The 26082-nt window shown below is 38.5% G+C and overlaps 1 protein-coding gene across 5 annotated transcripts in view; it reads right to left on the reverse strand.

Moving 5' to 3' along the window:
- agtpbp1 (ATP/GTP binding carboxypeptidase 1) overlaps positions 1-26082 on the reverse strand; it is a 336457-nt gene that overhangs the window by 99096 nt on the left and 211279 nt on the right. For all 5 annotated transcript variants that reach the window (XM_060838211.1, XM_060838238.1, XM_060838220.1 and 2 more), the window contains 4 exons: positions 25180-25967; positions 24365-24448; positions 24172-24258; positions 10060-10208 (listed from right to left, as the gene is read on the reverse strand). In XM_060838211.1, coding sequence (XP_060694194.1) covers positions 10060-10208; positions 24172-24258; positions 24365-24448; positions 25180-25967 — 1108 coding nt within the window. The remainder of the gene's footprint in view (positions 1-10059; positions 10209-24171; positions 24259-24364; positions 24449-25179; positions 25968-26082) is intronic.

Here is a 26082-nt window from a genome sequence, read left to right on the forward strand (position 1 = left end):
GGTGTCAGTGGACAATGATAAAGGTTACCTCAGAGTACAATGGGACCTTGATCAGATGGGCCAATGGGTTGAGGAGTGGCAGATGGGGTTTAATTTAAATAAATGTAAAGTGCTGCATTTTGGAAAAGTTGGAAAAGCAAATCTTAGCAGGACTTATACACTTAATGGTAAGGTCCTCGGAAGTATTACTGAACGAAGAGACCTTGGAGTGCAGGTTCATTGCGCCTTGGAAGTAGAATCACAGGGAGATAGGATAGTGAAGGAGATATTTGGTATGCTTTCCTTTATTGGTCAGAGTATTGAGTATAGGAGTTGGGAGGCCATGTTGCGGCTGTACAGGACATTGGTTAGGCCACTGTTGGAATATTGCATGCAATTCTGGTCTCCTTCCTATCGGAAAGATGTTGTGAAACTTGAAAGGGTTCAGAAAAGATTTACAAGGATGTTGCCAGGGTTGGAGGATTTGAGCTACAGGGAGAGGCTGAACAGGCTGGGGCTGTTTTCCCTGGAATGTCGAAGGCTGAGGGGTGACCTTATAGAGGTTTACAAAATTATGAGACATGGATAGGGTAAATAGGCAAAGTCTTTTCCCTGGGTTGGGGAGTCAAGAACATTAGGGTGAGAGGGGAAAGATATAAAAGGGACCTAAGAGGCAATGTTTTCACACAGAGGGAGGTACGTGTATGGAATGAGCTGCCAGAGGAAGTGTGGAGGCTGGTACAATTACAGCATTTAAAAGGCATCTGGATGGATATATGAATAGGAAGGATTTGGAGAGTTATGAGTCAAGTGCTGGCAAATGGGACTAAATTAGATTAGGATATCTGGTCAGCACGGACGAGTTCAACCGAAGGATCTGTTTCCGTTCTGTACATCTCTATGGCTCTGATGAACTGGCCATGCTAAATTGCCCGTAGTGTTAGGTAAGGGGTAAATGTAGGGGTATGGGTGGGTTGCGCTTCGGCGGGTCAGTGTGGACTTGTTGGGCCGAAGGGCCTGTTTCCACACTGTAAGTAATCTAACCCCTTAGTTGGAGGAATTTCCATCTTTGAGATCTTCCAGCCAATCTGTGTGTCTAATAACTCCATCAGTCTTGGCAGTACCAGCGTTCAATAAGGGAGTTGGCACAATGGAGGGCAGGAAAGTGGAAACTATTGTAAGTGACTACTCTCTGCTAAAAACACACTGAGTGGAGCTGCACAAAATCCTACTCTCTCAGTCAATGTTGGTGAATAAAGTTATGTTATGAAGCTCCAGTTGTAGAGTGTAGCCCTGTGTGGTAAATGTGGATTGGAAAGTGGGGAATCCCATCTCATGATAGTTGATTTCTGTCATATTCTTCAAATGATTTCAGAATGCTGTAAAAAGAAAACTGGACTTTCTTTCTGTTGGTTAACCTCACGGGCTTCCAGTATTTTGGTGTCTTTCAGATTCACAACACAGTATTAGCTCCATTATTTAAATGGGATTTGAAACTTAAAAGAACTGGAAAAGTCAATTGATCATATTCTCCCAAATTCTGACTCAAAGCAATTACTTATAAGATCTTCGTTAAGAAATAAAATTATTCAGAGTCAAGATACAAATAGCTCTAATACAAAGTAGTACCACTTGTATAGCATTTGGCACTACCAACCATTTAAAGGCAAATAAATCCTCAGCGCGATGATCTGACCAATGAATATAATCTTCTATCAACCATGATAAATTGTTTCAGATCCCCTGGCACAGATATTTCTGGGTAGCAGTTAATAACAGTACATCTAGGCAATTTAAAATGGCAAATTGTGATCCGAATTTTCAAATTCACTTCAATTTTAAGAAATTATAGATACTACTTCAGATCTTTACATAACATTTAAAATTAATTTGTGAAAGCAAGAGAATGGAATTTGCACTGCCTGTCTCAACACTAAAAGGAATATTACTTCACAGTCACCCTGAATATGTTCAACAAATCGTAATAAATCAAATTGCGAGCTTCAGCTCTTGGACAAGCACAATTTTAGTTTTCTATCAGTAATTAGTTTAACAAGAACTGATTACTTAAAATAATCATTTACAATGTAACAATACCACAAAAAGACAGTATACAATTAGAGTCTGTTAGCCCACAAGGCCTTCAAATAAACTGCTCTGTCATGCATGCTGCCCTAGCTTCCAATTCAACAGTGACCTGATGCTCTCTGGAGGCAACATCCTTTCCAGCAGTACAGTATATTCAATAAGGTAGTTCATCATAACTTATCACTATAACTTCCAGCACTATTCCCATTTACGTTTAATTATTTACGTTTAGTAATGAAAACTTCACATTTAAGCCAGAGGAAAAGGAAAAGACTTTCATCTTTGGTGGAGAAAGATGATATTTTAAGGAAGTAAAGCAAATGTCAGGACTCTTCCTCATGCTGCTTTGGTAGACAAACTGCAGTGCAGAGGCACAGAAAAATGCTGCTGCTCCTGCCACACCACCTTCCACAACCCCCAACCCCCAACTCCCTCCCAAACTATGGTAAGGCATTATAAACTATCATAACTTGTGTTTTGTTTATTATGGTATTATCTTTTTAGCACATACACTATGAGCTACAAAGAATCACACAGACAATCATCCAAAAGTTGAATATCTCAATAATACCATTTCAGACATTTAGGAAGAATGCTGATGAATCAGGTTGAGCTTCAGCAAATTATCTGACCAGAGATTAGATGAACAAATCACCAATATAAAGCTACATTATAATATTCTCATTCATTAGATTAAAAAGCTGTCCATTCTAAGGTGGTTTTACCCCTTCCCCATAGTTCAAGTTGGACTGATGTACCGCTATGAAATGGAACATCTCATGGCACAGCAGTGGTTTTAAATAACATGTTGAAATATATATTAGTGGATTGACATATCTGCCTCCATGGTCTTTAGGGATTTGCTTTAAATTGAATAGCGTAAAATCTGAAAATGATTCGCCTTCTGGTAATCCAACTGTAAAATATTATTTATTTGTTGAATGAATGATTAATAGCAATATGGATAAAATAAATACTTTCAATTAACTAGGTCAGGTTTGTCTCATTTTAAGTTTTATTTTAACAAGGGAATAATTTAATCTTCTCAACAAACTCACTACATGTGAATCTTATACTTGAATTCCATGTACAGTTACATTTTGTTACTTATGCAAAGTTTAGTTCAATTCACTTAAGTCAATGTCAAAGTCGTAAATATAAAACAAAATATCTCCAGATGCTGGAAATTTGAAACAATAGGAAACATAGCAAGTCTGGCAGTCTCTGTGGAGAGAACAGATGAGTTAATATTCCAAATGTAACTTTTGTCATAAATAAAAGAAAGTTGCAGCATATTAAAGAAAGCAAAAAAGGAAAGATGGCGAGATGTGACAAAGACACAAAGGTAGTAGGATGGTGAGTAAAACACATAAATGAGAAACCAAAATAGGTACATCAGTTACAGCACAGTCACATACTGGACAACACTGTGCCTTTGTTTGCAATTTGGAAGATCAATTTAATTAGATGCAGTCCTCTGTTCTTTCTAAATAGCCTTGCAATTTTTTCCATTTCAAGTATGCATCTAATTTCCTTTCAAACTATTATCAAATGTATTGTTGTGACATTCTTCAGCACTGCATAATAAATCATCAGAAGTCACTGCATGCAGTATTTATTTTTCTTGATGTCATTTTTGATTATTTTGCCAATTATCTTCAATCTGTGTCATTTGCTTACTTATAATTTTGCCACTGGAAACAGTTACTCCCTTTGTAACCTGTCAAACTTTTAACATTTTAGCCAAATCTCTCCTTGTTTCTGCTCCGGGAAAAATAATCCTACTGCACAAGATATAAGACGTCTAAGATGTTGGTACCGCTCCATTAAAATCTTCTCTGTAGCTTCTCCAATGCTTTGACATCGTTCTTAAAGTGCATGATGCAGAGTTAGACAGATTAAATGAGCCAGGACCTAAACAGTGTTTTATAACTTCCTCACTTTTCACAAAGTATAGGATCTCAAACGTCTTCCGAACAACTTTCTCAACTTGTCCTACCATGTTCAAAGACTTATGTGCATTTACACCAAGTATCTCTGTTCTTGTACCTCCTTTAAAATTGGACTTCTTAGCTGACACTAATTTTCATAGGAAGAAAATCAATCAGGTCACTAAGTTACAATTATGTCATACACGTACTGATTTCATCACTCTATGTCTTTTGTATGTCTACTTCTATCCATCTCATTGTTTCCGTCATTTCAGAGTTTCATGTCATCTGGAATCTTTGTAAAGGCAACTTGGATTCACAAAAACAGATTAATAAAAAAACCTAAAATTCTCAGCTATCCCAATACAGAATCCAATTTAATATGCAAGCATTATCTGTAACTCTCCTCTTTTTGTTCGTGACCTGATTTCCAAGCAGCCACTGTTCATTTACTACCAAGGACATCAATAAATTTGCTAATAAATGTATTAAGTGCTCCTTTATCAAACACCTTTGCAGAGGTGGCATACACGACACCAACCAGACTCCTCTCATGCACTCTTGTGCATCACTAAATAACTGAATTCAGTTCAACAAACACAATTTATCTTTAACTAATCCATGCTAGTTTTCATTTACCAGGTCTGTTTTTTTCTCAATTGGTTGGCACTGTTGCCGCACAGTGCTAGGGACTCGGGTTTGATTCCATCCTTGGACGACTGTCTGTACGGAGTTTGCACATTCTCCCAAGGTCTGTGTGGGTTTCCTCCAGGCCCTCTGATGTGCAAATTAGGTGCACTGGTTATTGCTAAGTTGTCCATTGTGTCCAGGGATTCAGGGATGTGTAGGTTGGGTGGATTATACAAAGGGAAATACAGGGTTACTGGTAAAGGGAGCTGGCTTTGAGTGGGATGCTCTTCGGAGGATTGGTGTCGACTGAATGGCCTGCTTCCACACTGTAGGGATTCTATGACTGGCTTATAGTTGCCAAATTTATCCCTTTTTTTGCAATCTTCCAGTCCTCTTGCATGAAGGAAATGTGGTCGATTGTAGTCTAATTCATTACCACTCCTATTTCCCTCAGGTATTTTTGATATATTCCACTGGGATATCACTGGATGATTGCTTTCTACTTTGACCGCTGTCGACCTTACCAATACCTTTTCTTTACTTTTTTAAAAAATCTTATTCCATATTCCACATCCTCTTCCCTTTATTGGAACCATACTCTTCTTTAGTGAATACAAATGTGAAGTATTCATCAAATTCCAGCCACGTTCTTTGGAACAAGATCATCTCTTCTACGGTCTTAGTTCTATGCCTTCTATTACCTATTTACTAGTTATACTTTAATAAGGGATTGTGTGATAACTTTTATATTATTCACCGATCTCTTCTCAAATGCTTTCTTTTTCTCATTTCCTTTTTCAACTCTTACCTGTACTTTCTGTATTCAACTTAGGGCTCTACCGTAAAAATTCCTGAAGAAGGGCTCATGCCCGAAACGTCGATCCTCCTGCTCCTTGGATGCTGCCTGACCTGCTGCGCTTTTCCAGCAACACATCTTCAGCTCTGATCTCCAGCATCTACAGTCCTCACTTTCTCCTCTACTGTATTAAGACCCTGATATTTACCATGAACCTCCTTTTTTTCTGTTTCATTTAATTCTATATCTTCAGTAATCCAGAGAAACCTAACTTTTGATGGCTTTCCTTTACCTCGTGGGAATGTGTATGCTTGTACACAGACCAATTCTTCACTGCTTAACTTGCAAATCTTTGCAATCCACTTAGGCCAAATCCCTTTTCAACTTACAACATTAGCTCTCTTCCAACTCAACATACTTACTTTTGACTTTATTTTGTCCTACTTTGCAATTACTTGAAATCTAAAGTATATAAATAATTTTAGCTTCATAACACAATACTATAGGAATAAAAATAGGAGAAATTAAAGATATTTACAATACACAAGGAATTGTCAATAGCTGTGAGAGTGTGAGGTAGAGTGAGGTAGGGCAGGGAGAAATGAAACCATGCAAAACCAGCAATGCAGAGTATGTTCAAGCAGAACAGGAACCAGGAAGATGAAAAAGGCATGGGTAAAAAAATAAAAAGAATCAGAGTGCAGACAGCAGTGATCCAAAGTGTTGACTCCATCTCTCTTTTATGTAAAAAACTGAGAAAACCATTCAAAACTACTAACATTGTCTTCTGTCATAGACTGCCAGAATCTGTTCCCTTTTTCTTCTATGTCTGCCACATAACTATATAGAGCACATGCATGTGTGTTCTGCTCTTTTTAATTTTTTTTTCATTTGTAACTTGCTCAAGAATTGACAAAGGGTTACACCTCAAATGTTAACTTATCTGTTCTCTCCACAGATGCTGACTAACCTGCTGAGTATTTCCAGAAATTTATTGTACTTTGACTATTCCTCACATCAGACACATAGGACATTTTTGTCTCATTGTCGAAGGGACATCATAAGATCTTTCTAGAAAAATCAGTAATCAAAATCTTAATATTTTTGTAGTAGTGAATAATTGAATTACTTATATACCATTACATTTGCTTGGAAAATGAGTAATCTTAAGTGTGACCTGCTGTTCATACATTTTGCTGAAGACAATGAAAGAAAGCCACTTAGAAATTAAATCAACTTGTGATTCAGGTTCACACTGCACCCTTAAATGTCCCTTCAAGTGTACATAACTGAATAGCATGTTTTGCTGTTTAAACAAAAACTATGCAATTATCTTAATTGACCTTAACTAGAAACACACCCACGTATTTTAGAGAACTTGTTGATGTTTAATGTTCAGCATATGAGGGTGATTGTGTATGTCTTGAAAGTAGAACCCTCAGCAAAGCCATTGCAAGAAGACTGTAATAAGCAAAAATGTTATTGAGGTTCTATAAATGTACTTATAAAAAGATTATTGCATTTTAAGCAGGGGACGATCTTTGAATCAGAATAACTTCTCCACCACACTCTAAGCTCATCCATTAATTCTGCTTGGAGTGTAGCTGACCAAATTATCAGTCTTAGACTTGTGAAAGAATAAAAAAAAATCACATAATCTATTCCTCAGTGTTTTGGCTACAAATCTAGACAAAGGCATTTGGTGAGAATAATTTTGGGAAATGAATGTCAGGATTTCTGTTATGTTTATCCAACTGTGTGGAGTCCCAAGCACTACTGAGGGCCTTGGGGTGCTGCTAAGCATTAGTATTTGACTCCTCAGTACATCGTCAAAAGCTTGGAGGTTCATTCGTTACTATTTCCAGGGAAATGCTGGAGGTGATTGAAATCACAGGTACAGCAGGTTCAGGTATTAACAGACGTTTAAATGGCAATGGGGCAGAATTTAATAGCCTGCTGCACTCACTACTTCCCAGGTGTTAACAGCTAATGATAACACAGATGTTTCCAGTTTTCTAATATATTAAAAAAGTCTCAAAGGGACTGTTGTGTTGTAGTGCAGTGGTAAGATCCATACCTCTGGACCAGGAGGCCCAGATTCAAATCCTACCTAATCCAGCAGTGTGTAACATCTTGAGCAATTTGATTAGGAAACGTCTATAAAAAGTCACAATCACTGTAACTACAGAAGCTAACATTCAACAGATTTTCTACACCTTCATATTTGGGTTGAAAAATCTACCACATTTGTGGGCGGCACAGTGGCACAGTGGTTAGCACTGCTGCCTCACAGCGCCAGAGACCTGGATTCAATTCCCGCCTCAAGCGACTGACTGTGTGGAGTTTGCAAATTCTCCCCGTGTCTGCGTGGGTTTCCTCCGAGTGCTCTGGTTTCCTCCCACAGTCCAAAGATGTGCAGGTTAGGTGAATTGGCCATGCTAAATTGCCCGTAGTGTTAGGTGCAGGGGTATATATTGGGGAATGGGTCTGGGTGGGTCGGTGTAGACTTGTTGGGCCGAAGGACCTGTTTCCACACTGTAAGTAATCTAATCTAATCTACCTAAATTTCCACCTGTTTTCTTCCAAAATGCTGTTATATTATTTATATATAAAAAAAGCAATTTCTCTATAATGCTAGATTTTCCACACTTTGTTCATTAGAAATGTGTATTTATGAATCACACAGATCATTTATACATTCTGCATCTTTGCTGTAAGCTGTCAGTGACAGTGTGCCTTCAACTATCTGCTTGTAAAATTATTAAATTCTTCCAGTGAAAAACATCTTTTCCCACTAAAAAATGTCTAATGACTGAATGTCAGCCTAGCAATTATGTTTTCCAAGTATTTACTTTAGACCTATGCTGAATATCTTCTACTATCTGAGTGATAATATTTGAAACAATTAATCAAGTGGTTTGAAATTCACATCTTCCAAGTATAGTCACGCAAGTCCAGATTATGTCATAGTTGTGTGGTATAGATGAAATGTAAGCATGGTGATTCCCAAATGGTGGATCACAACTCTAAGTTGGGTTGCCAGCTGAAATTTTGAGGTTGTGAGATCTGAGCCAGCCCTGGTTGACATGAAACTCCAACCGAGTGCTAAAACTTGTATGGCTCCTTTAATCTCAGTATTTTTTTAAAAAAAGGTTAGCATGACATAACTGGCCAAACCTTGAGACTTGAATCCTGACCTTACAAATCAAATATTACGGGTGGTTGCTTTTAACTCAAAAACTTTGTGGGTTAAACAGCTCCCTCCTCCTCTGCTCTCATGGCTTTTGCAGCCACTTTACCTACATACCCACTAACCACATCTCATCCACATCACTGTCACAGGTCTTCACCTACACACCACATGGTCATAGCTCTCTCGCCCTGTTCCCTACTCTCACCACTACAATGTCACAAGTGTCCCACTATCAGAGATGTCTTATCTACCCTCCTCCCAACTTATTCCCATAGGTATGGGAATTAAATCCATTCTCAAGCATCAAAATGGGGTCAGACCAGTAAAAAAAACTGAAGTACAGTGTTAGTAACACTGAACACGCACATCTGACCTTACATAAAGTCTTTAATCTTTTCACAATTACACACGCACAGAGGTGATACTAGATTAAGCAAACTGTATTCATTGTCACTGCACAGTAAAATGCAGTGTCTCCAAGCCAAATTTGGTGAAATCAAAAAGGTCTAGAAAAACAAGTAAAACTATTTTCCTTAAATTGACATTGTCTACAACTTTTTTTCATTATGCATTGACAGAAATTGACCTAGCAGCTAGCTAGGTCCATCTCTAACTGCAGCCTTCTTGAAATGCTCAGTACAACTGAGTGGTTTGCTAATCCATTTCAGAGGGTAGTTAAGGGTCAACAACATTGTTGTTAAGCTGGAGTCACATGTAAGCCGGACCAGGTAAGGATGGCAGTATCTTTCTCTAAAGGACATCAGTGAATGAGATGGATTTCTACCACAATTGACAGTAAGATTTGATGGTTACTATTGGGCTATCTTTTAAATTCCAATTATGTTAATTGAATTCAAATTGAACTATTTGCCATGGTGGGATTCATGCCCATGCCTCGAGAACATAAGCCGGAGTCTTTGGATTATGAGTCAGCTAACAACGCCACTATCACTTGCACCTCCCCATAAATTGAAAGATTTAATGCAACCACTTCAACATTTAAATCATTATTTTGGATTTCAATACATATTTCATCAACTGCTCTTGTTGCCAGTAAAGCTCCTGTTATTAACTCCTGTTTGAATTTTCCACACTTGATTTTTGTCAAATGAATGAGAAACTGTACTCTATGTAACAATTAGTATACAGTTAATCTCATCAAAATTAAGTGATCTTAAGTATTGTGGATTGGAAAAAATAAGTTTATAATGTGGCTGATATTGAAAATCTAACAAGAATTCTTACCATTATCACATTATAATATTAGGGTTATCGCTGGTCATAACATAAATTTCTAATATTTGCGATCATACAAATGCTATTACTGGGCATTGGAACAAAAGGATATTTTCAAATATGACATGTCTGCATTTTGCTTAATAATTGAGGATACTGAAATAAAGATAAGAATAAGATACTGAAACATTAAAAAAAAAGCTTACCATAGTTAAATTGACTATTGGACTTTTCACAGTTGATAATGTTGAATCGATAAGGAACAGCATTTCGCATTCCACTCACTTCAAAGTAAAACCATTGGTGGTGGTGATTACTGTTTATGTCAGAATTAAGGATGAGGTCATATTCAAACCTAGAAAAAGTAATTGGAATTTAGAAAATCACAGATTACATACGACAATGTTTGTTTATGTAGCACCCCTGACATAACAAAAAGGTACCAAGGACACAACATGGAGCCAAATAAAGAGATATTTAGACAGGTGACCAAGAGTTAAGTGAAGGAAATAGTTTTATTTGGAGGGAAAGTTGGATAACCAGGCAGAGAGTTTAGGGAGGGAAGTCTAAAGCCTGACAGGACTGTGAAAGCATAAATTTATGAGGGGAGATCATGCCTGACTAACTTGATTGAATTTATTGATCAGATAATATGAAGAACTGATGAGATTAGCTGTTTTTAAGAGGTTTGTAAGGATTTTAACAAGGTCGTTGACATGGTCCCACATGAGAGACCAGTCAAGAAAGTAAAGGTCCATGGGATCCAAGGGTAAATGGTAAATTGGATCAAAAATATTTCTGTAGGAAGAAGCAAAGAGATTGAGGGATACACTTGTGATTAGAAGGTTGTTTCCAGTGAGGAAAAGCAGGATCATGTTGCAGGTCCTTTTCTTTTCTGTTGTGATATATATTGTTATGAAGGTGTAGAGGTAATGTACCTTCAAAGGAGTTGAAAAGCTAGCAAAGACAAAGCAGACCGTCCAGAACAAGGTAACAATGTAACCCTTGGTTGAAGCAGCTCGCAGCAGCTGTGTTACTATGGAACAAAAACAAATTCAAATTTGGCCAATCAGGTTGAATTATGTCCCAAGACATCAGAATCCAATCATATTTGAATTGAGTATTTTGATAATATTAAAACTAATGAAATGATCTGATGTTTTGGGGTATAAAACTGGACATTTTGAACAGCTAGAGAGGGAGCTGCCTAAAGACTAATTAATGTAGACTGCTCGCTCAAGAGCTCTCTGAGAGGTACCTGTTTGTGGAAACAGTTTGCACAGCAGAACTTCGAACCCAACCTGGAGAGAATCTGCAGTGGAATATCTACAAAGGAGACTTGACAAAGCTGACCGGTTTTGAAACGTGATTTTTCTTTTGTAAATCTTAATTGGGATTTTGTATTGGACCATTAGGCGGCACGGTGGCACAGTGGTTAGCACTGCTGCCTCACAGCGCCAGAGACCTGGGTTCAATTCCCGCCTCAGGCGACTGTCTGTGTGGAGTTTGCACATTCCCCCCATGTCTGCGTGGGTTTCCTCCGGGTGCTCCGGTTTCCTCCCACAGTCCAAAAATGTGCAGGTTAGGTGAATTGGCCATGCTAAATTGCCCGTAGTGTTAGGTGCAAGGGTAAATGTAGGGGAATGGGTCTGGATGGGTATGCCTCAGCGGGTTGGTGTGGACTTGTTTGGCCGAAGGGCCTGTTTCCACACTGTAAATAATCTAATCTAGTATTGTAGAGTAGGAGGTAAAACATAACTTTAAGAGGAACGAGTTGTAAATAGTTGTTGGTTTTAATATTTTCTGTCGGACTTAAAGAATAAAGTTGTTAATTTTTACTTCAAATAGTCACCTCTGGGATAGTTCTTTGCCTTGAATTTTATCAGATTACAGCATGGGGTGAATCTTTTCTGTGTTACCAGTTTAAATTAGAAGGGTTTACCCCGTGCTGTAACAGTTTGGGGGCTTTTGTCCACGATTTGAACATGTTTAGACAGATCCAGTCTAACATTTGGACTTGTTTGAATAGATTCAGCATATGAGAAAACCCAGTAGATTTAAATAGGTTGTGTGCTAGATCTTTAAATAAAATGCAGGTGAGACAATTTGTTTAATTTCGGTGACTGTGGTTAGTTACATTATTAGCGAGAGAAATGGCCCTTAAAATTGCAAAAGAGGTTCTGGGGTTTGAAGATGATTCTCAAATTTGCCAAGAAAGTTTAGAAGGAAAGAAAAAGGCCATACTTTTAGAATTAGCAAATAAGTTAGATTTGGGTTTAACCATGAACAAAAGTAAAGCTGAAATTGTAATGGAATTACTTGAACACTTAGATGCGTCAGAGAAATAGATAAGTGCAATAGAGGTAGAAAAACTTAAACTACAATTGAGGAAAATGGAGTTTGAAGATAAACAGAGAGAGAGAGGAAAGAGCGAGGGAGACAGAAAGAGAGAGAGAGAGAGAGAAAGGAAAAAGAGAGAGAAAGGAAAAAGAGAGAGAAGGTTATTAGCAAAGCAAAGAGAGAGAGAAAAGGGAAGGAGAAAGAGAGACAGAATTTGAACTCAAGTAGTTGAGACTTAGTAGGCAGAGTCAAGTTAACAGGATAGAGATTAAAAGAGAAGATGGTGATATAAACAAGTACGTCAAAACTCTGCCACATTTTGATGAGGAAGGTGTTGAAGCCTTCTTTATTTCATTTGAAAAATGGCTAGGCAGATGGAGTGGTCCAAAGATTTATGGGTAATGCATGTTCAAATTAAACTGAGCAGAGCTTGTGAGGTATTTGCTGCACTGTCAGATGAGGGGTCAAGACATTATGAAGAGGTCAAACAGACTATTTTAAGTGATTATGAATTGGTACCAGAAGTATTTTGACAGTGGTTCAGAAACATAAAGAAGGAACCAGGTCAGAATTCTATTGAGTTTGAAAGAATTAAACATAGTCAGTTTGATAGATGGGTGCGTGCTTTAAAAATAGATAGGATCTATGAGGCTCTAAGAGAGATTATTCTGCTGGAGGAGTTTAAAAACTCACATTTCACATGGAGGAACAGAAAGTTCAAGAAGTGAGAAGGGCAGCAGAATTAGCAGATGAATACATGCTGGCACATAAGACAAGCTTCCAGCCAGAAAGAATAAAGAATATTGCTAAGAGTTTACAACAGGTTAAAAAAAAGAGGCCCACTAGGGTGGAGAGGAGCTGAAAGGCCTCAGGTGTTTCCAATGTGGTAAAGTGGGACAAATAAAGTCCACAGTGCTAGTCGCTAAAGAAAGGCACTGTGGGAAAAGATATGATAAGAGAAGCTAAGCCAATGGCATTAGTGAAAGCAGTAAAGGAAACACAAAGAGCTAAGGAGCTACAGGAGAGGGCACAGTCTAGATAGGGGTTGGATATGGAGTTAGTACCAAATCTCTACGAAGAATTTACTTCTGAGTAAAGTTTACTCAGAAAGAACAGGGGGGAAGAAGGACAAGAAGTTATAGTTTTGAGAGATACAGGATCTAACCAGTAGCTGATAGTAGGAGATGAATGAATTTGTACTCTTTCTGATCTGTTATCAGAGAGTGTGGTAATTTGTGGGATAGATGGACAGAAATTTAATGTTCCCCTATGTAAGATCAGGTTGGAGTACCAACTCAAGACTGGGGAAGTTACAGAGGGAGTGATTAACAGAGTGCCAGTTCCAGGAAGTCAGTTTGTTCTTGGGAATGTTTTCACAGGGTCCAAGGTGGGAGTGACACCCCTTGTTGTGGAGAAGCTCAAGAAAGATCAAGAAACTGAGGAGTTAAAACAGAAATATCCTGGTATTTTCCCAGACTATATGGTAACCAGATCACACTATTACAAATCACAGCACAAAGCAAAACTAAAGAGAAAGATGAAGGAGTTGAGGTTCAGTTAGCGGATACCCTGTTTGACATAATGGTGCAAGAAACACCTGAACTGACAGAGCATCAGAGAGAAGTGTTTAGTCTTGAAAGGCTAAGGGACTTGCAACAGCACCGCAAGATGATAAAAGATATATATGTGGATGCATACTCTGAAGAGGAGACAGAGGATATTCCTGAGGATTAGTATCTGAAAGATAGAATCCAGCGATGAAAATGGAGACTGTAGCAGGTTAGTGCGGAAGAGAAATGGGGCGAAGTGCACCAGATTGTGTTGCCGGTAGCATACAAACAGGAAGTGTAATGGGTAGCACATGAAACACTGTAGGAGGTCACCTATGGGTATGAAAGAGTCGGGGCTAAGATATGAAAACATTTTTATTGGCCTGGAATGCACAAGGATGTGGTTAACTTTTGCCATACATGTCACACATGCCAAATAGTATGTAGCCACAGGCAGTAATAAAACCAGTACATTTGTTGCTAATTCCTACACTTGAAGGAACTTTCATGCAGGTTATAATTGATTGTGCAGGTACTCTCCCAAGAACTAAAATTGGGAGCCAGTACTTGTAACCATAATGAATGTGGCTACCAGGTTTCCAGAGGCAATTGCATTATGGAGAATCAAGACAAAAAGGGTAGTTGAGGAGTTAGTAATTTTCTTCACATGGTATGGGCTAACCAGAGAGATTCAGTTGGACCAAGGGTAAAATTTTACTGCTAGGCTCTTTGAGGTGGTTATGGATAGCTTAGGTATACAGCACTTTAAATCCAGTGTATATCATCCTGAATCCCAGGGAGCTTTAGAAAGGTGGCATCAGAGCTTGAAGATCACGTTGAGAGCATACTGTCAGGATTATCCAAATGATTGGGATAAAGTTATCCCATCCGTATTGTTTGCCATCAGAGATGCCCTAAACAAATCTACTTAGGTCACTCCCTTCGAGTTAATATTTGGGCATGAAGTAAGAAGCCCTTTGAAATTAATTATAAAACAATTGACAGGACCAAAGTCAGATTAGATTATGTATCGGAGGTGAGAGAGAGACTAAATTAAGTCAGTGAGTTAGCAAAATAGCACCTAACGAGGGTACAGCACAGAAGGAAGTGGGTTACAGATAAAAGCTCCGAGACTCGGATGTTTTCCCCGAGGGGTTGACATGTTAATATTGTTACCAGTGATAGGAGATTCCTTCAAAGCCAGATTTAATGGTCTCTATCAAATTAAGAAAAAGTTGACACAGGTGAACTATCTAGTAAAAATGCCAGATAGACAAAAATGGTATTGGGTATGTCAAATCCAGATAGTGTGGATTTTGATGTGCCTCAAAATATGTTAAAAAATGAAGAAGTCCTTGCGGACTGAGGAGCAGGAGAATCAACCGTTCGGGCAAGAGTCCTTCATCAGGAAGAGCTCTTGCCCGAAACGTCAATTCTCCTGCTCCTTGGATGCTGCCTAACCTGATGTGCTTGTCCAGCACCACACTCTAGACTCTGATCTCCAGCATCTGCAGTCCTCACTTACTTCCAGGTCAGTAAAATATCTGTCTCCGGTGCATAGAACACAGTTGAAAGATTCGTCACCGCAGTATGACGACACATGTAAGAATCAGATGGGGAGGACTAATGCTATTGTACATGAAGTCGGGAATAGTGCTCCAATAAAACGACACCCCTATCAGTTTAATCCTTTCAAAGCCAGACAAGTCCAGAAAGAGGTAGAGGCCACACTCCGTGAGGAAATCATTGAACCAAGCCAGAGCGAGAGGAGTTCACCAATCGTCTTATTTCCCCAAAGTGGACATGACTCAATGATTCTGCATGGATTATTGTGGATTCTCCATTACAAAATCAGGCTCATATCCAATTCAGAGATTGGAGGACTGTATCATCAAAATCAGACAAGCCATTTACATCACTAAGTTGGACTTACTGCATGGTTACTGGCAGGAACCTTTATCAGAGATGGTGAAAGAAATTTCTGCGTTTTTAACCCCAAATGGGCTATATCAGTTTAAAGTGATGCCCTTTGGAAGGAAGAACACACCTGCCATATTCCAAAGATTCATGAACAGAGTTGTGGCTGGGTTAACAAACTGTTCAGTCTATTTGGATGCTGTAGTGATCTTTAGTGAGTCCTGGTAAGACCACATAGTACAGTTGGCAGAGGTCTTTGAATGACTACAAGAAGCAAAACTGGCAATAAACTTAAACAAAACTGAATTCGCAAAAGCAGAGGTGATGTTCTCGGGACATCATATCAGTCATGGAAGGTTGGCCCCAGGGAACACAAAGGTGAAGCTCATCAAGGAATTTCAATGACCAACCTCAAAGAAAGAGTTGCTTCGATTCTTGGGACTAAGCAGGTTCTATCAGGAGTTTGTTCCAAACTTCAGCAGTGTAGTGGTGCCGTCAACTGATTTGCTGAAGAAGAACACAAAGTTTTGGTGGACAGAACAATGCCAGGAGGCATTCGACCATTTGAAAGCAATATTAACCACTGTACCAGTTTTAGCTACACCAAACTTTTCAAAGCCTTTTACAGTTGCCATCGATGCTAGTGACGTTAGAGTCGGAGCTGTACTGCTACAGAAGGATGATGATGAGATTGAACTGCCAGTTGGTTACTTTTCGAAAAAAATCTCAATATCCACCAGAAGAAATATTCCACAATTGAAAAAGAACTATTGAGTTTGGTACTGGCCTTCCAGAATTTTAACGTATATGTCACAAACAATGTGTCAGAGACGGTTGTGTACATGGATCACAATTCTCTTATATTCTTGGAATGCTTTAAAGACAAGAAAATGCAACTACTTTGTTGGAATCTTACATTACAGACTTCTAATTTACATATCGTACATGTCATGGGTCGTAAGAATGTAATCGCAGATGCGATATTGCGGATTTAACTGATAAAGAATATATAAGTATAACATTGAATAGATATTAATCTTATGTGGGAACAAATTAATATGAACTTAGATTAAAGTTGTATATATGTCAGGATATTGTGGTTAAAGAAGAGAGAAAAAAAATGATGCCATCTTTTCATTACGATGGTTCTTTTTTTTTTCTTAAGGGGAAGGTGTTATGAAAGTGTAGAGGTACTGTAATTTTAAGAGACTTGAAAAGCTAGCAAGGACAAAACAAAGAGTCCGGAACAAGGTAACAATGTAACACTTGATCGAAACAGCTCGCAGCAGCTATGTTACTATGGAACAAAAACAAATTCAAATTCGGCCATTCAGTTTGAATTATGCCCCAAGATACCAGAATCCAATCAAATTTGAATTTAGTATTTTGATAATATTAAAACTAACGAAATGATCCAATGTCTTAGATTATAAAACTGGACATTTTGAACAGCTAGAGAGAGAGAACTGCCAGAAGACCAACAAATGTAGGCTGCTACTCAAGAGCTCTCAAAGAGGTACCTGTCTATGGAAGAAGTTTGCACAGCAGAACATCGAACCCGACCTGGAGAGAACCTACAGAGGAAAATCTACAAAGGAGACTCAACAAAGCTGACCGGTTTTGAAACGTGATACTTTTTTTGTAAATCTTAATCAGGATTTTGTATTGGACTAGTATTGTAGAGTGGGGGGGTAAAAGATAGGTTTAAGAGAAAGGAATTGTAAATAGTTGTTGGTTTTACTATTCTCTGTTGGACTTAAAGAAAAAAGTTGTTAATTTTTACTTCAAATAGTGACCTCTGGAATAGTTCTTTGCCTCTCAAATTTTAACAGATTACAGCACAGGGTGAATCTTTTCTGTGTTGCTGGCTTAAATTAGCAGGGGAATTTACCCTGTGTTGTAATGATGTATATGTAAATGATTCTGATTTTAATTTAGGAAGTATGATTAATAATTATGCAGATAATATAAAGATCAGTTATATGATTAGAAAACTGGAGACTTCACTAAGGAACTGAGACACAAATATCAGGCCAAAAATGAAGTAACTAGAACAAACAAAAGGTGACAACAAGGCCAGATTCTGCAGAATGCAAACGCTGTATGAAAACTGCTGGCATTTTAAATACCTCCCCACTCAGAAGTGAGTTTTCACATTTCTTAAATATTGCTACTACAGTCATGGCAGACACCAGTATCAATCTCATGGTAACCTAATAATTTAAGAGAAATGATTTAACAGAAGGCTAACCTTACTACGTGAGCACAAGTAGTAAAGTAATAATTTTGGCCAATAATCCGTACATCCCAAGAACGAATTTTTGAACAGTTGCTGATGAGAAATGCTGTTAGAGAATTGTACGACCATAAAATATCAACTTAAAAATGTCAAAGGAAAGTTTTGTGAACCTGATGTGCTTATCATGCACACAATAAATATATGGTCTTTGAAAAAAAATACTGGTGAAAATCTTACCTGGGCTGTCAATAGAAGAAACACTCATTGTAAAACAGCCCAGGCAATGTGTTTTTCTGGAGCAGAGTTATCTATCCTTTTTGCATTTGGCAGGGGGAGGTGGCACATGGGAATTTTGCTCCCAATTCAGGAGCCATTGAGCAAATTTCAGAAAGAGAAGATTTTCGACAATGGTAAACATGCATTTCAGTAAAAGAAAATTCCAAAGCAATAGGTTAGACAGTAAGTACTTATAAAAAATACCTGTTACAGTATTAAAATTATATCAATTAATTGTTTAAATGTTAACAAGCGTATTTACTATATAAAATGTGTTTAGTTTACCAAATAACAATTAGCAAATGAAAAAAAAATGCATTTATTTCTAAGAATAAACAGGGGTTTCTTGATTTTCAAGGCAGCAACAAACTTATCCGGTGACTGATTACTTCATCCAATTCACAACTATTGGAATTAATTCCTGTTAAACTTGCTGAATAGACGGAACATCATCTTCAGCATGATACAGCAGTGTCACTGCTGTATCATGATGAAGATGATGTTCCATTTATTCAATGTTCTCAATTGTCTTCTCAAAAGGCAACTGCCACTCTTAGCTTTTCAGCATCCACCACATCCTCTTTTTGCATCATGCAGAATATAGCATACAAGGACAGGCGGCACAATGTACCCTATACTGATCCAAGCATTGGAACCTCATCTTCAGATGGCTTGCTTCATGACGGTCCTTGTGGAATAAATGTATTTATATTTGATGTCATATAGAGGATTGTATAACAGAGTCATTGGCCATGTTACAGAGTGCAGCTCTGGTCTATTAGCAGTCCATCCTTGTTAGGCATCTGGCATTTGACATGAAGCAGGAGTCTGAGACTCCTAGGATATAGACAGCTTCCAGTATAATTGATACAGATCTCCATGATATGGTACTGATGATCACAGATGTAATAGACCAGACCATACCCCCTCAAAATATTTTAAGAAAGTAGCCTAGACACTAACGTTTTCTTACTTTAAAGTTGGATGTGAAGTGCTGTGTTCTAGATGTGGTACGAATGGTCAACCTACTTGATGTTAAGTAAAACACAATTTATTTAAATACCATAGTTAAAATACAAACAAAAGAAAGAGGAATTTAGAATAACTTAACTATTATAAAACTTAACCAAATAATGGGTACTGCATCTCCTGCTAATTAACTGTTCCGATATAGTAGCATCCCATAAACCTACCCCTTGGCAAAGAGGTAAATTCAGACACAGATCTTTCCATGTGGTTCTCCAATCCAGGAGGAAACAATATAGAGATATTTTGGAGAATGTAGCAGCTAGAAATCATTCATTAAAGTTCCAATTCTTCTGGGATCCCAAATGGCTTCTGACTACTAAAGCTAACAAAACAAAAATTGGAAGCCTGGTCTGGGAGAACTGCCCACTCCCCTTTCATTGTTATACTGCTTTTAAAAACAAATCTAAAAGGTCTCCTAAGTTATTTAATTAAGCCGTTTCAGTAGCCACTTCGTCATCTCTGCCTTTTCAACCTCTCCTCAAAAAAACCCAGAACAAAATAACCTTTTTAAAGTGACAGCATTATCACACAGGTGACTTGTAGATTTGCAGATTGGAAGCATTTTCTTTTGATAAAGTTAGACATGCTATGGTGTGGTTCTCTCAATGTGTGTGAACAGTCTATGGTATAGTAATTTTTTGTGGCAAAGCCTGCTGCCTGAGCAACAGTACTGACCATGTTATAGGGAAAATGAGATGTAACAGTGTGATCTGGCATAAACTGCAATGATAACAAGCCGTGATACGTTTGTGGTTGAGGATTGAGAGATCCCACACAAGTCCCAATCATCGTTGGAAACAGCCAGTTGCATAAACATTTAGTGCAACTCTTGCCTGGATGGCCATTGAGACAGAATTGCCACCCATCCTTTAGGGTTGCAAGTCATATTCCAGCAGATGACAGTTCTGTGATGATATTCCGGGACATCCTCCTCTGCACTAACACTGCCTCTCATTCATCTGGAGGAAATGGCATTGGGGACAATAGACTCGAGGTCTCTTGTACCTCTTCACATCCTGTGAGGACCATCAGCTGCAACTTCTTTATGTGGAAACTGTTTGTTTGATATATGCCAGAGGTTATTACTCATCTTGGATTTGCTGGCACATTTGCAGCTCCTCAATTTCTCTGTGCCTTCACTGCATCATAGCATCATGACAATAAGCCCTAATGTGGTGAATCCATTAGATTCACTGAACCTGCATGAGGAGTTTCAAGAACAGAACAGGTTCTTAATGTAAACAATCAGCATTCACATCATACACAAATGACAGTTTAGCATAGTTATTAGCAAATTGGGACATAGAAGGACCATGGAATCCAGTTACATTAACCTTTGACATCATGAACCTTATTCTGATGTCTGCAGCTCAAGCCATGCCATGCAAATACAAAGGTGCTAGTAAGTGTGGTACAATGATTCAAACTTTTCCCTTCATCTCTTCAGTAGCAAACTACAACCAATTCTCATTACCGCTATTTCCAATCCAATCCAAATCCTGGACCACAAGCTTCCAAACTTTGTTAATATTCACTGGCATAGTGTGCTGTAAATAGAGTCCTTCTAAAAACGTACACACACCCCAATTTACTTGACTTTCAGGCTAAGGTCAATTGAAAGCACATCTAGTTTCTGTACTAAACAAGGATTATTACTGATTACAACTAACTAGACTATACTCCAAATAAAGAGATATAAGCTATTGGCACATAACACTATTAACTAAAATTCTAATCACCTTATAAACTCCCCTTGCACAGAGACAGATAATTGGGGAAAACAGATTGTTGGAAGAGGTACAAAAAGTGGAAAATCAGTTCAGTGCTCTTTGGTTGCTGGTTCTGAAGTTGAGAGGATCCTTCTTTGGCTGGTTGGAACTGTTGTTGTTCCGATATTATTTTCTGGCTGCTTTTACTGGTGTGTAAGAAATACACATTGTAGAGTCATAGAGATGTAAAGCATGGAAACAGACCCTTCGGTCCAAGCCGTCCATGCCGACCAGATATCCCAACCCAATCTCATCCCACCTGCCAGCACCCGGCCCACATTCCTCCAAACCCTTCCTATTCATATACCCATCCAAATGCCTCTTAAATGTTGCAATTGTACCAGGCTCCACCACATCCTCTGGTAGCTCATTCCATACACGTACCACCCTCTGTGTGAAAACATTGCCCCTTAGGTCTCTTTTATATCTTTCCCCTCTCAACCTAAACCTATGCCCTCTAGTTCTGGACTCCCTGACCCCACGGAAAAGACTTTGTCTATTTATCCTATCCATGCCCCTCATAATTTTGTAAACCTCTATACGGTCACCCCTCAGCCTCCGACGCTCCAGGGAAAACAACCCCAGCCTGTACAGACTCTCCCTGTAGCTGAGATCCTCCAGTTATGGCAACATCCTTGTAAATCTTTTCTGAACCCTTTCAAGTTTCACATCTTTCCGATAGGAAGGAGACCAGAATTGCACGCAATATTCCAACAGTGGCCTAACCAATGTCCTGTACAATCGCAACATGACCTCCCAACTCCTGTACTCAATACTCTGGCCAATAAAGGAAAGCATATCAAACACCTTCTTCACTATCCTATTTACCTCCGACTCCACTTTCAAAGAGCTATGAACCTGCACTCCAAGGTCTCTTTGTTCAACAACACTCCCTAGGACCTTACCATTAAGTGTATAAGTCCTGCTTAGATTTGCTTTCTCAAAATGCAGCACCTCACATTTATCTGAATTAAACTCCATCTGCCACTTCTCAGCCCATTGGCCCATCTGGTCCAGATCCTGTTGTAATTTGAGGTAACCCTCTTCACTGTCCACTACACCTCCAATTTTGGTGTCATCTGCAAACTTACTAACTGTATCTCTTATGCTCGCATCCAAATCATTTATGTAAATGACAAAAAGTAGATGGCTCAGCACCAATGCTTGTGGCACTCCACTGGTCACAAGCCTCCAGTCTGAAAAACAACCCTCCACCACCACCCTCTGTCTTTTACCTTTGAGCCAGTTCTGTATCCAAATGGCTAGTTCTCCCTGTGTTCCATGAGATCTAACCTTGCTAATCAGTCTCCCATGAGGAACCTTGTGAATGCCTTACTGAAGTCCACATAGATCACATCTATTGCTCTGCCCTCATCAATCTTTTTTGTAACTTCTTCAGAAAACTCAATCAAGTTTGTGAGACATGATTTTCCACGCACAAAGCTATGTTGATTATCCCGAATCAGTCCGTGCCTTTCCAAATACATGTATATCCTGTCCCTCAGGATTCCCTCCAACAACTTGCCCACCACCGAGGTCAGGCTCATCGGACTATAGTTCCCTGGCTTGTCTTTACTGCCCTTCTTAAACAGTGGCACCACGTTTGCCAACCTCCGGTCTTCCCGCACCTCACCTGTGACTATCGATGATACAAATATCTCAGCAAGAGGCCCAGCAATCACTTCTCTAGCTTCCCACAGAGTTCTTGGGTACACCTGATCAGGTCCTGGGGATTTATCCACTTTTAACCATTTCAAGGCATCCAGCACTTCCTCCTCTGTAATCTGGGCATTTTGCAACATGTCACGCTCTTCCAACACCACTAATCCAGAATCTGGTTTCCAGCATCTGCAGTCATTGTTTTTATCTCATTGATTTTAACCCTACTGTGAATCCTCTTGCAAGGATGCCTGTCTTGAAGAAGTTTTCTCTACAAGAATCACAGGGAGTCCCTCTCCCACTGCAACTCCCAGGTCATTTCCTACTCTATGCTACTTTCTCCCCACCCCCACCCTACCCTAGCTTATCTCTCCACGCTTCAGGCTCTCTGCCTTTATTCCTGTTGAAGGGCTTTTGCCCAAAACGTTGATTTCACTGGTCCTTGGATGCTGCCTGAACTGCTGTGCTCTTCCAGCACCACTAATCCAGAATCTATTTCCCTACAGTCTATATCTTCCATACTGGTTCACTTGGAAAATGTCTCTGGATTTATCAATTCAAAAGTCATCGCCTACAGTAACAGGAAAGTTACTACTTTTCTTCAGGTTTCAATGGAGTTTTTGCAAAGAGTTGACAGCTTCTGGGCTGGAAGAGTGGCACAGCTCTTTCTCTCTAACCTGTTTCAAGCTCCAAGCTGTTGAGACAGTCAAGAACTAATGACACAGCTGTTTGCAAGCAAATGATCTTTGTCATCAATAACTGTCACTAGTTCACAGACCAATCAACTTCTTGTTGCCAACAGGAATGACTTCAGTACATACCCTTGGCTCCAGGTCATCTGCGATTTGAATGTCAAGCACTGCTTGTTCAAACAGTTGGCTACACGCCTGCTTTGGGTATTAGATTACTTGATTTAACACCTGCAGCCAGTAAAAACAATTCTTTCTCATTTCAGTCCCCAGTTTATAAACCCACAAAAATAGAACCACATGGTCCTTCCACTACCATCATCTTCCTTGCTGCCAATTCCCAGTCACCGCTTTCCACCACACAACTACTATCATAGTCACATATGTCATGTTGTTGCTAATGCCATTTAGAGTTATAGGCCCACATTTCAATGGTCCTGGAGGGACTCTGCACAACTTCAAAATGGTGAGCAGATCTGGATGTTCAAATCCAAAATGCATTTCTGACTAATTCTATTTTCACACCAAGGAGAAAGGGGGCAGTTTATGATCGTCACAGGAGGGAAACCTGAATGCAGCAGGGCCTCTTGAACTTGGAGCTGAGTTCTAACAGACCAGATTTTTGGTATAGCAAAAGCCATTGTGAGAGACACTAACATTTAGAGTAGAGGTAAATGCTCTTGAAGAATGGATAGAGTCTGCAGATATGAAGTGACTTAAATCACCAATCTTTTAAAAATTAAGAGAAAGAATATATTATTGTGCACAAAATATAATAAATTATTCAAACTTCAGGAAACTTCAGCTTAGTCAAATGATAATTTTTGCAAAGATATATTGTCAATCTTACTTTCTGATCTGAATGGCTTTTCGAAGATTACCAGATTCAAATTGTGAATTGAATCTTAATGTTTCTCCATCTTCTGGTACTGGATAGCTAAGTGAGATAAGAATATAAAAATGTATTTAATAAACATATGAGACAACATTATACATGAACATTAGAGAGTGGAACTAAAGTTGACTACAGACAGCAAACTCACCTTAGAAAATCAAGATCATACACAATTTTGTCAATAATGTCATTTGCATGGATCAGTCTCTCAATATCTTGGAATATTTTTGCTCTGTGATAGAAAAAATGTTAATTGGACACGTAGTAAATTGCAGTGAAGAACGATGAAACAGATATTATTTTACAAAGGTGCACAGTGCTGACATTAAACTAGCTATTCTATAAACCTAACAAGAGTAAAGAAAGTAAAATTTTATAAAGAGTATTTGCCAAATCTTTTGAAAAAATTCACAAATCAAATCTAGCGGTATTATATGGACTGTAAATATAGCTCTATATTTTAGTAGACTAGAACCCTTTCCTATATTTAATAACTAAGCTAGTTGATAATGGCTACCAAAATGTGCTAAATTTATATAACAAAGGCAGTGTAATACAATTTCATGCTATGAACATTATATATAGTTTTTTTTAATGCTCATGCAATGTTGTAACATAGTATATTTATTCTAACTATTTTCTGATTTAAATGTTAAGATGTTTTAGTACATTATGAATCATTTTTTAAGGTATTCATAGGTTCCATGTTAAAATATATATCAGATAAATACACAAAAATTCAGTAAGATATAATCATACATGCGGTTAATGAAAATATAAATCTGCTTTCCTTATGCTCTCTCATTTTTATCATCAAAAAGTTTACAAAATTCAGGCTTAGCATACCAAAGCACAATGTTGCCATACATTATCTTTTGCAAATTTTTCAATTCTGGTGTTGCCTCTATCTTCCATTGAAATTTCTCTTTTTTTTTTGTCATGCAATATCACCATCCTACTCACCTTTGTACACCATAGGGTCTTTCTATAAGATATTCCTTGAATGGAGGTGGAATGTGTCCAAAATAATCAGGGTATGCTACTTCATTGTATTCAGGTACAGATTTAGTCTTTTTAACAACTTCAACATAAAGATCAGAGTCATGAAGTGGTTGCAAAACACCAGGCTCCGGTAATTCAGAAATTCCTGGCTCTTCAGAGCTTATAGAGGACTCATCCTCTGCATCAGTATCAATACCAGAACAGCACAACTGACCCAGCTGAGAACCAACTTGCTGCCAAGACGGAGGCTGGCCAAATGGTGAAGAAAATAATGACTTTCCACAACCAGAGAGCTGTTGACAAGTTTTGCTACAGGTATCCCCCAGTGTCAAAAGGCTGGGCTTATTCTCAATTCCGTTCATGTGCCTCGAGTTCCAACACTTAACATCATTAGGAGCATTTTTACAATGCAAGGACATACCATCCAAACCCTTAGCAATTTCACTGTTCAAACGTTGTGTAGTAGTATGGCCATTTTGTTTAGAATACTGCGAGTTTACACTATTTTTACTCTGCTCATTGTTTTGCAGATCTATAAGTATTGGTAGCTTATGGTCCTGTGCAACTCTGCGATAAACATTAGGTAGAATCTGCTGGCTTTCCGGTGTATTACTTTCTTTAACAGAAACTTTAATCACTTTGCTTGTTGATAGCATCTCTTCTCCTGCTGTAGGCACAATAATGGGTCCTGGCTGCTGAATATCAGCCCTTGATACACTGGCATGGTTTTTTCCAGAAAGGTTATATGCCTAGAATAAAGGAGGCAGAAAATAAACTAAAAATAAATATTGTGGTTATGGCTTGGACATATCAATATAAAATTCCAGACCATGCTAGAATAATGTTTGAGGCAATGCGTTCTTC

The sequence above is a fragment of the Hemiscyllium ocellatum genome, chromosome 2 (genome assembly GCF_020745735.1).
Source record: "Hemiscyllium ocellatum isolate sHemOce1 chromosome 2, sHemOce1.pat.X.cur, whole genome shotgun sequence".
Lineage (NCBI taxonomy): Eukaryota > Metazoa > Chordata > Chondrichthyes > Orectolobiformes > Hemiscylliidae > Hemiscyllium > Hemiscyllium ocellatum.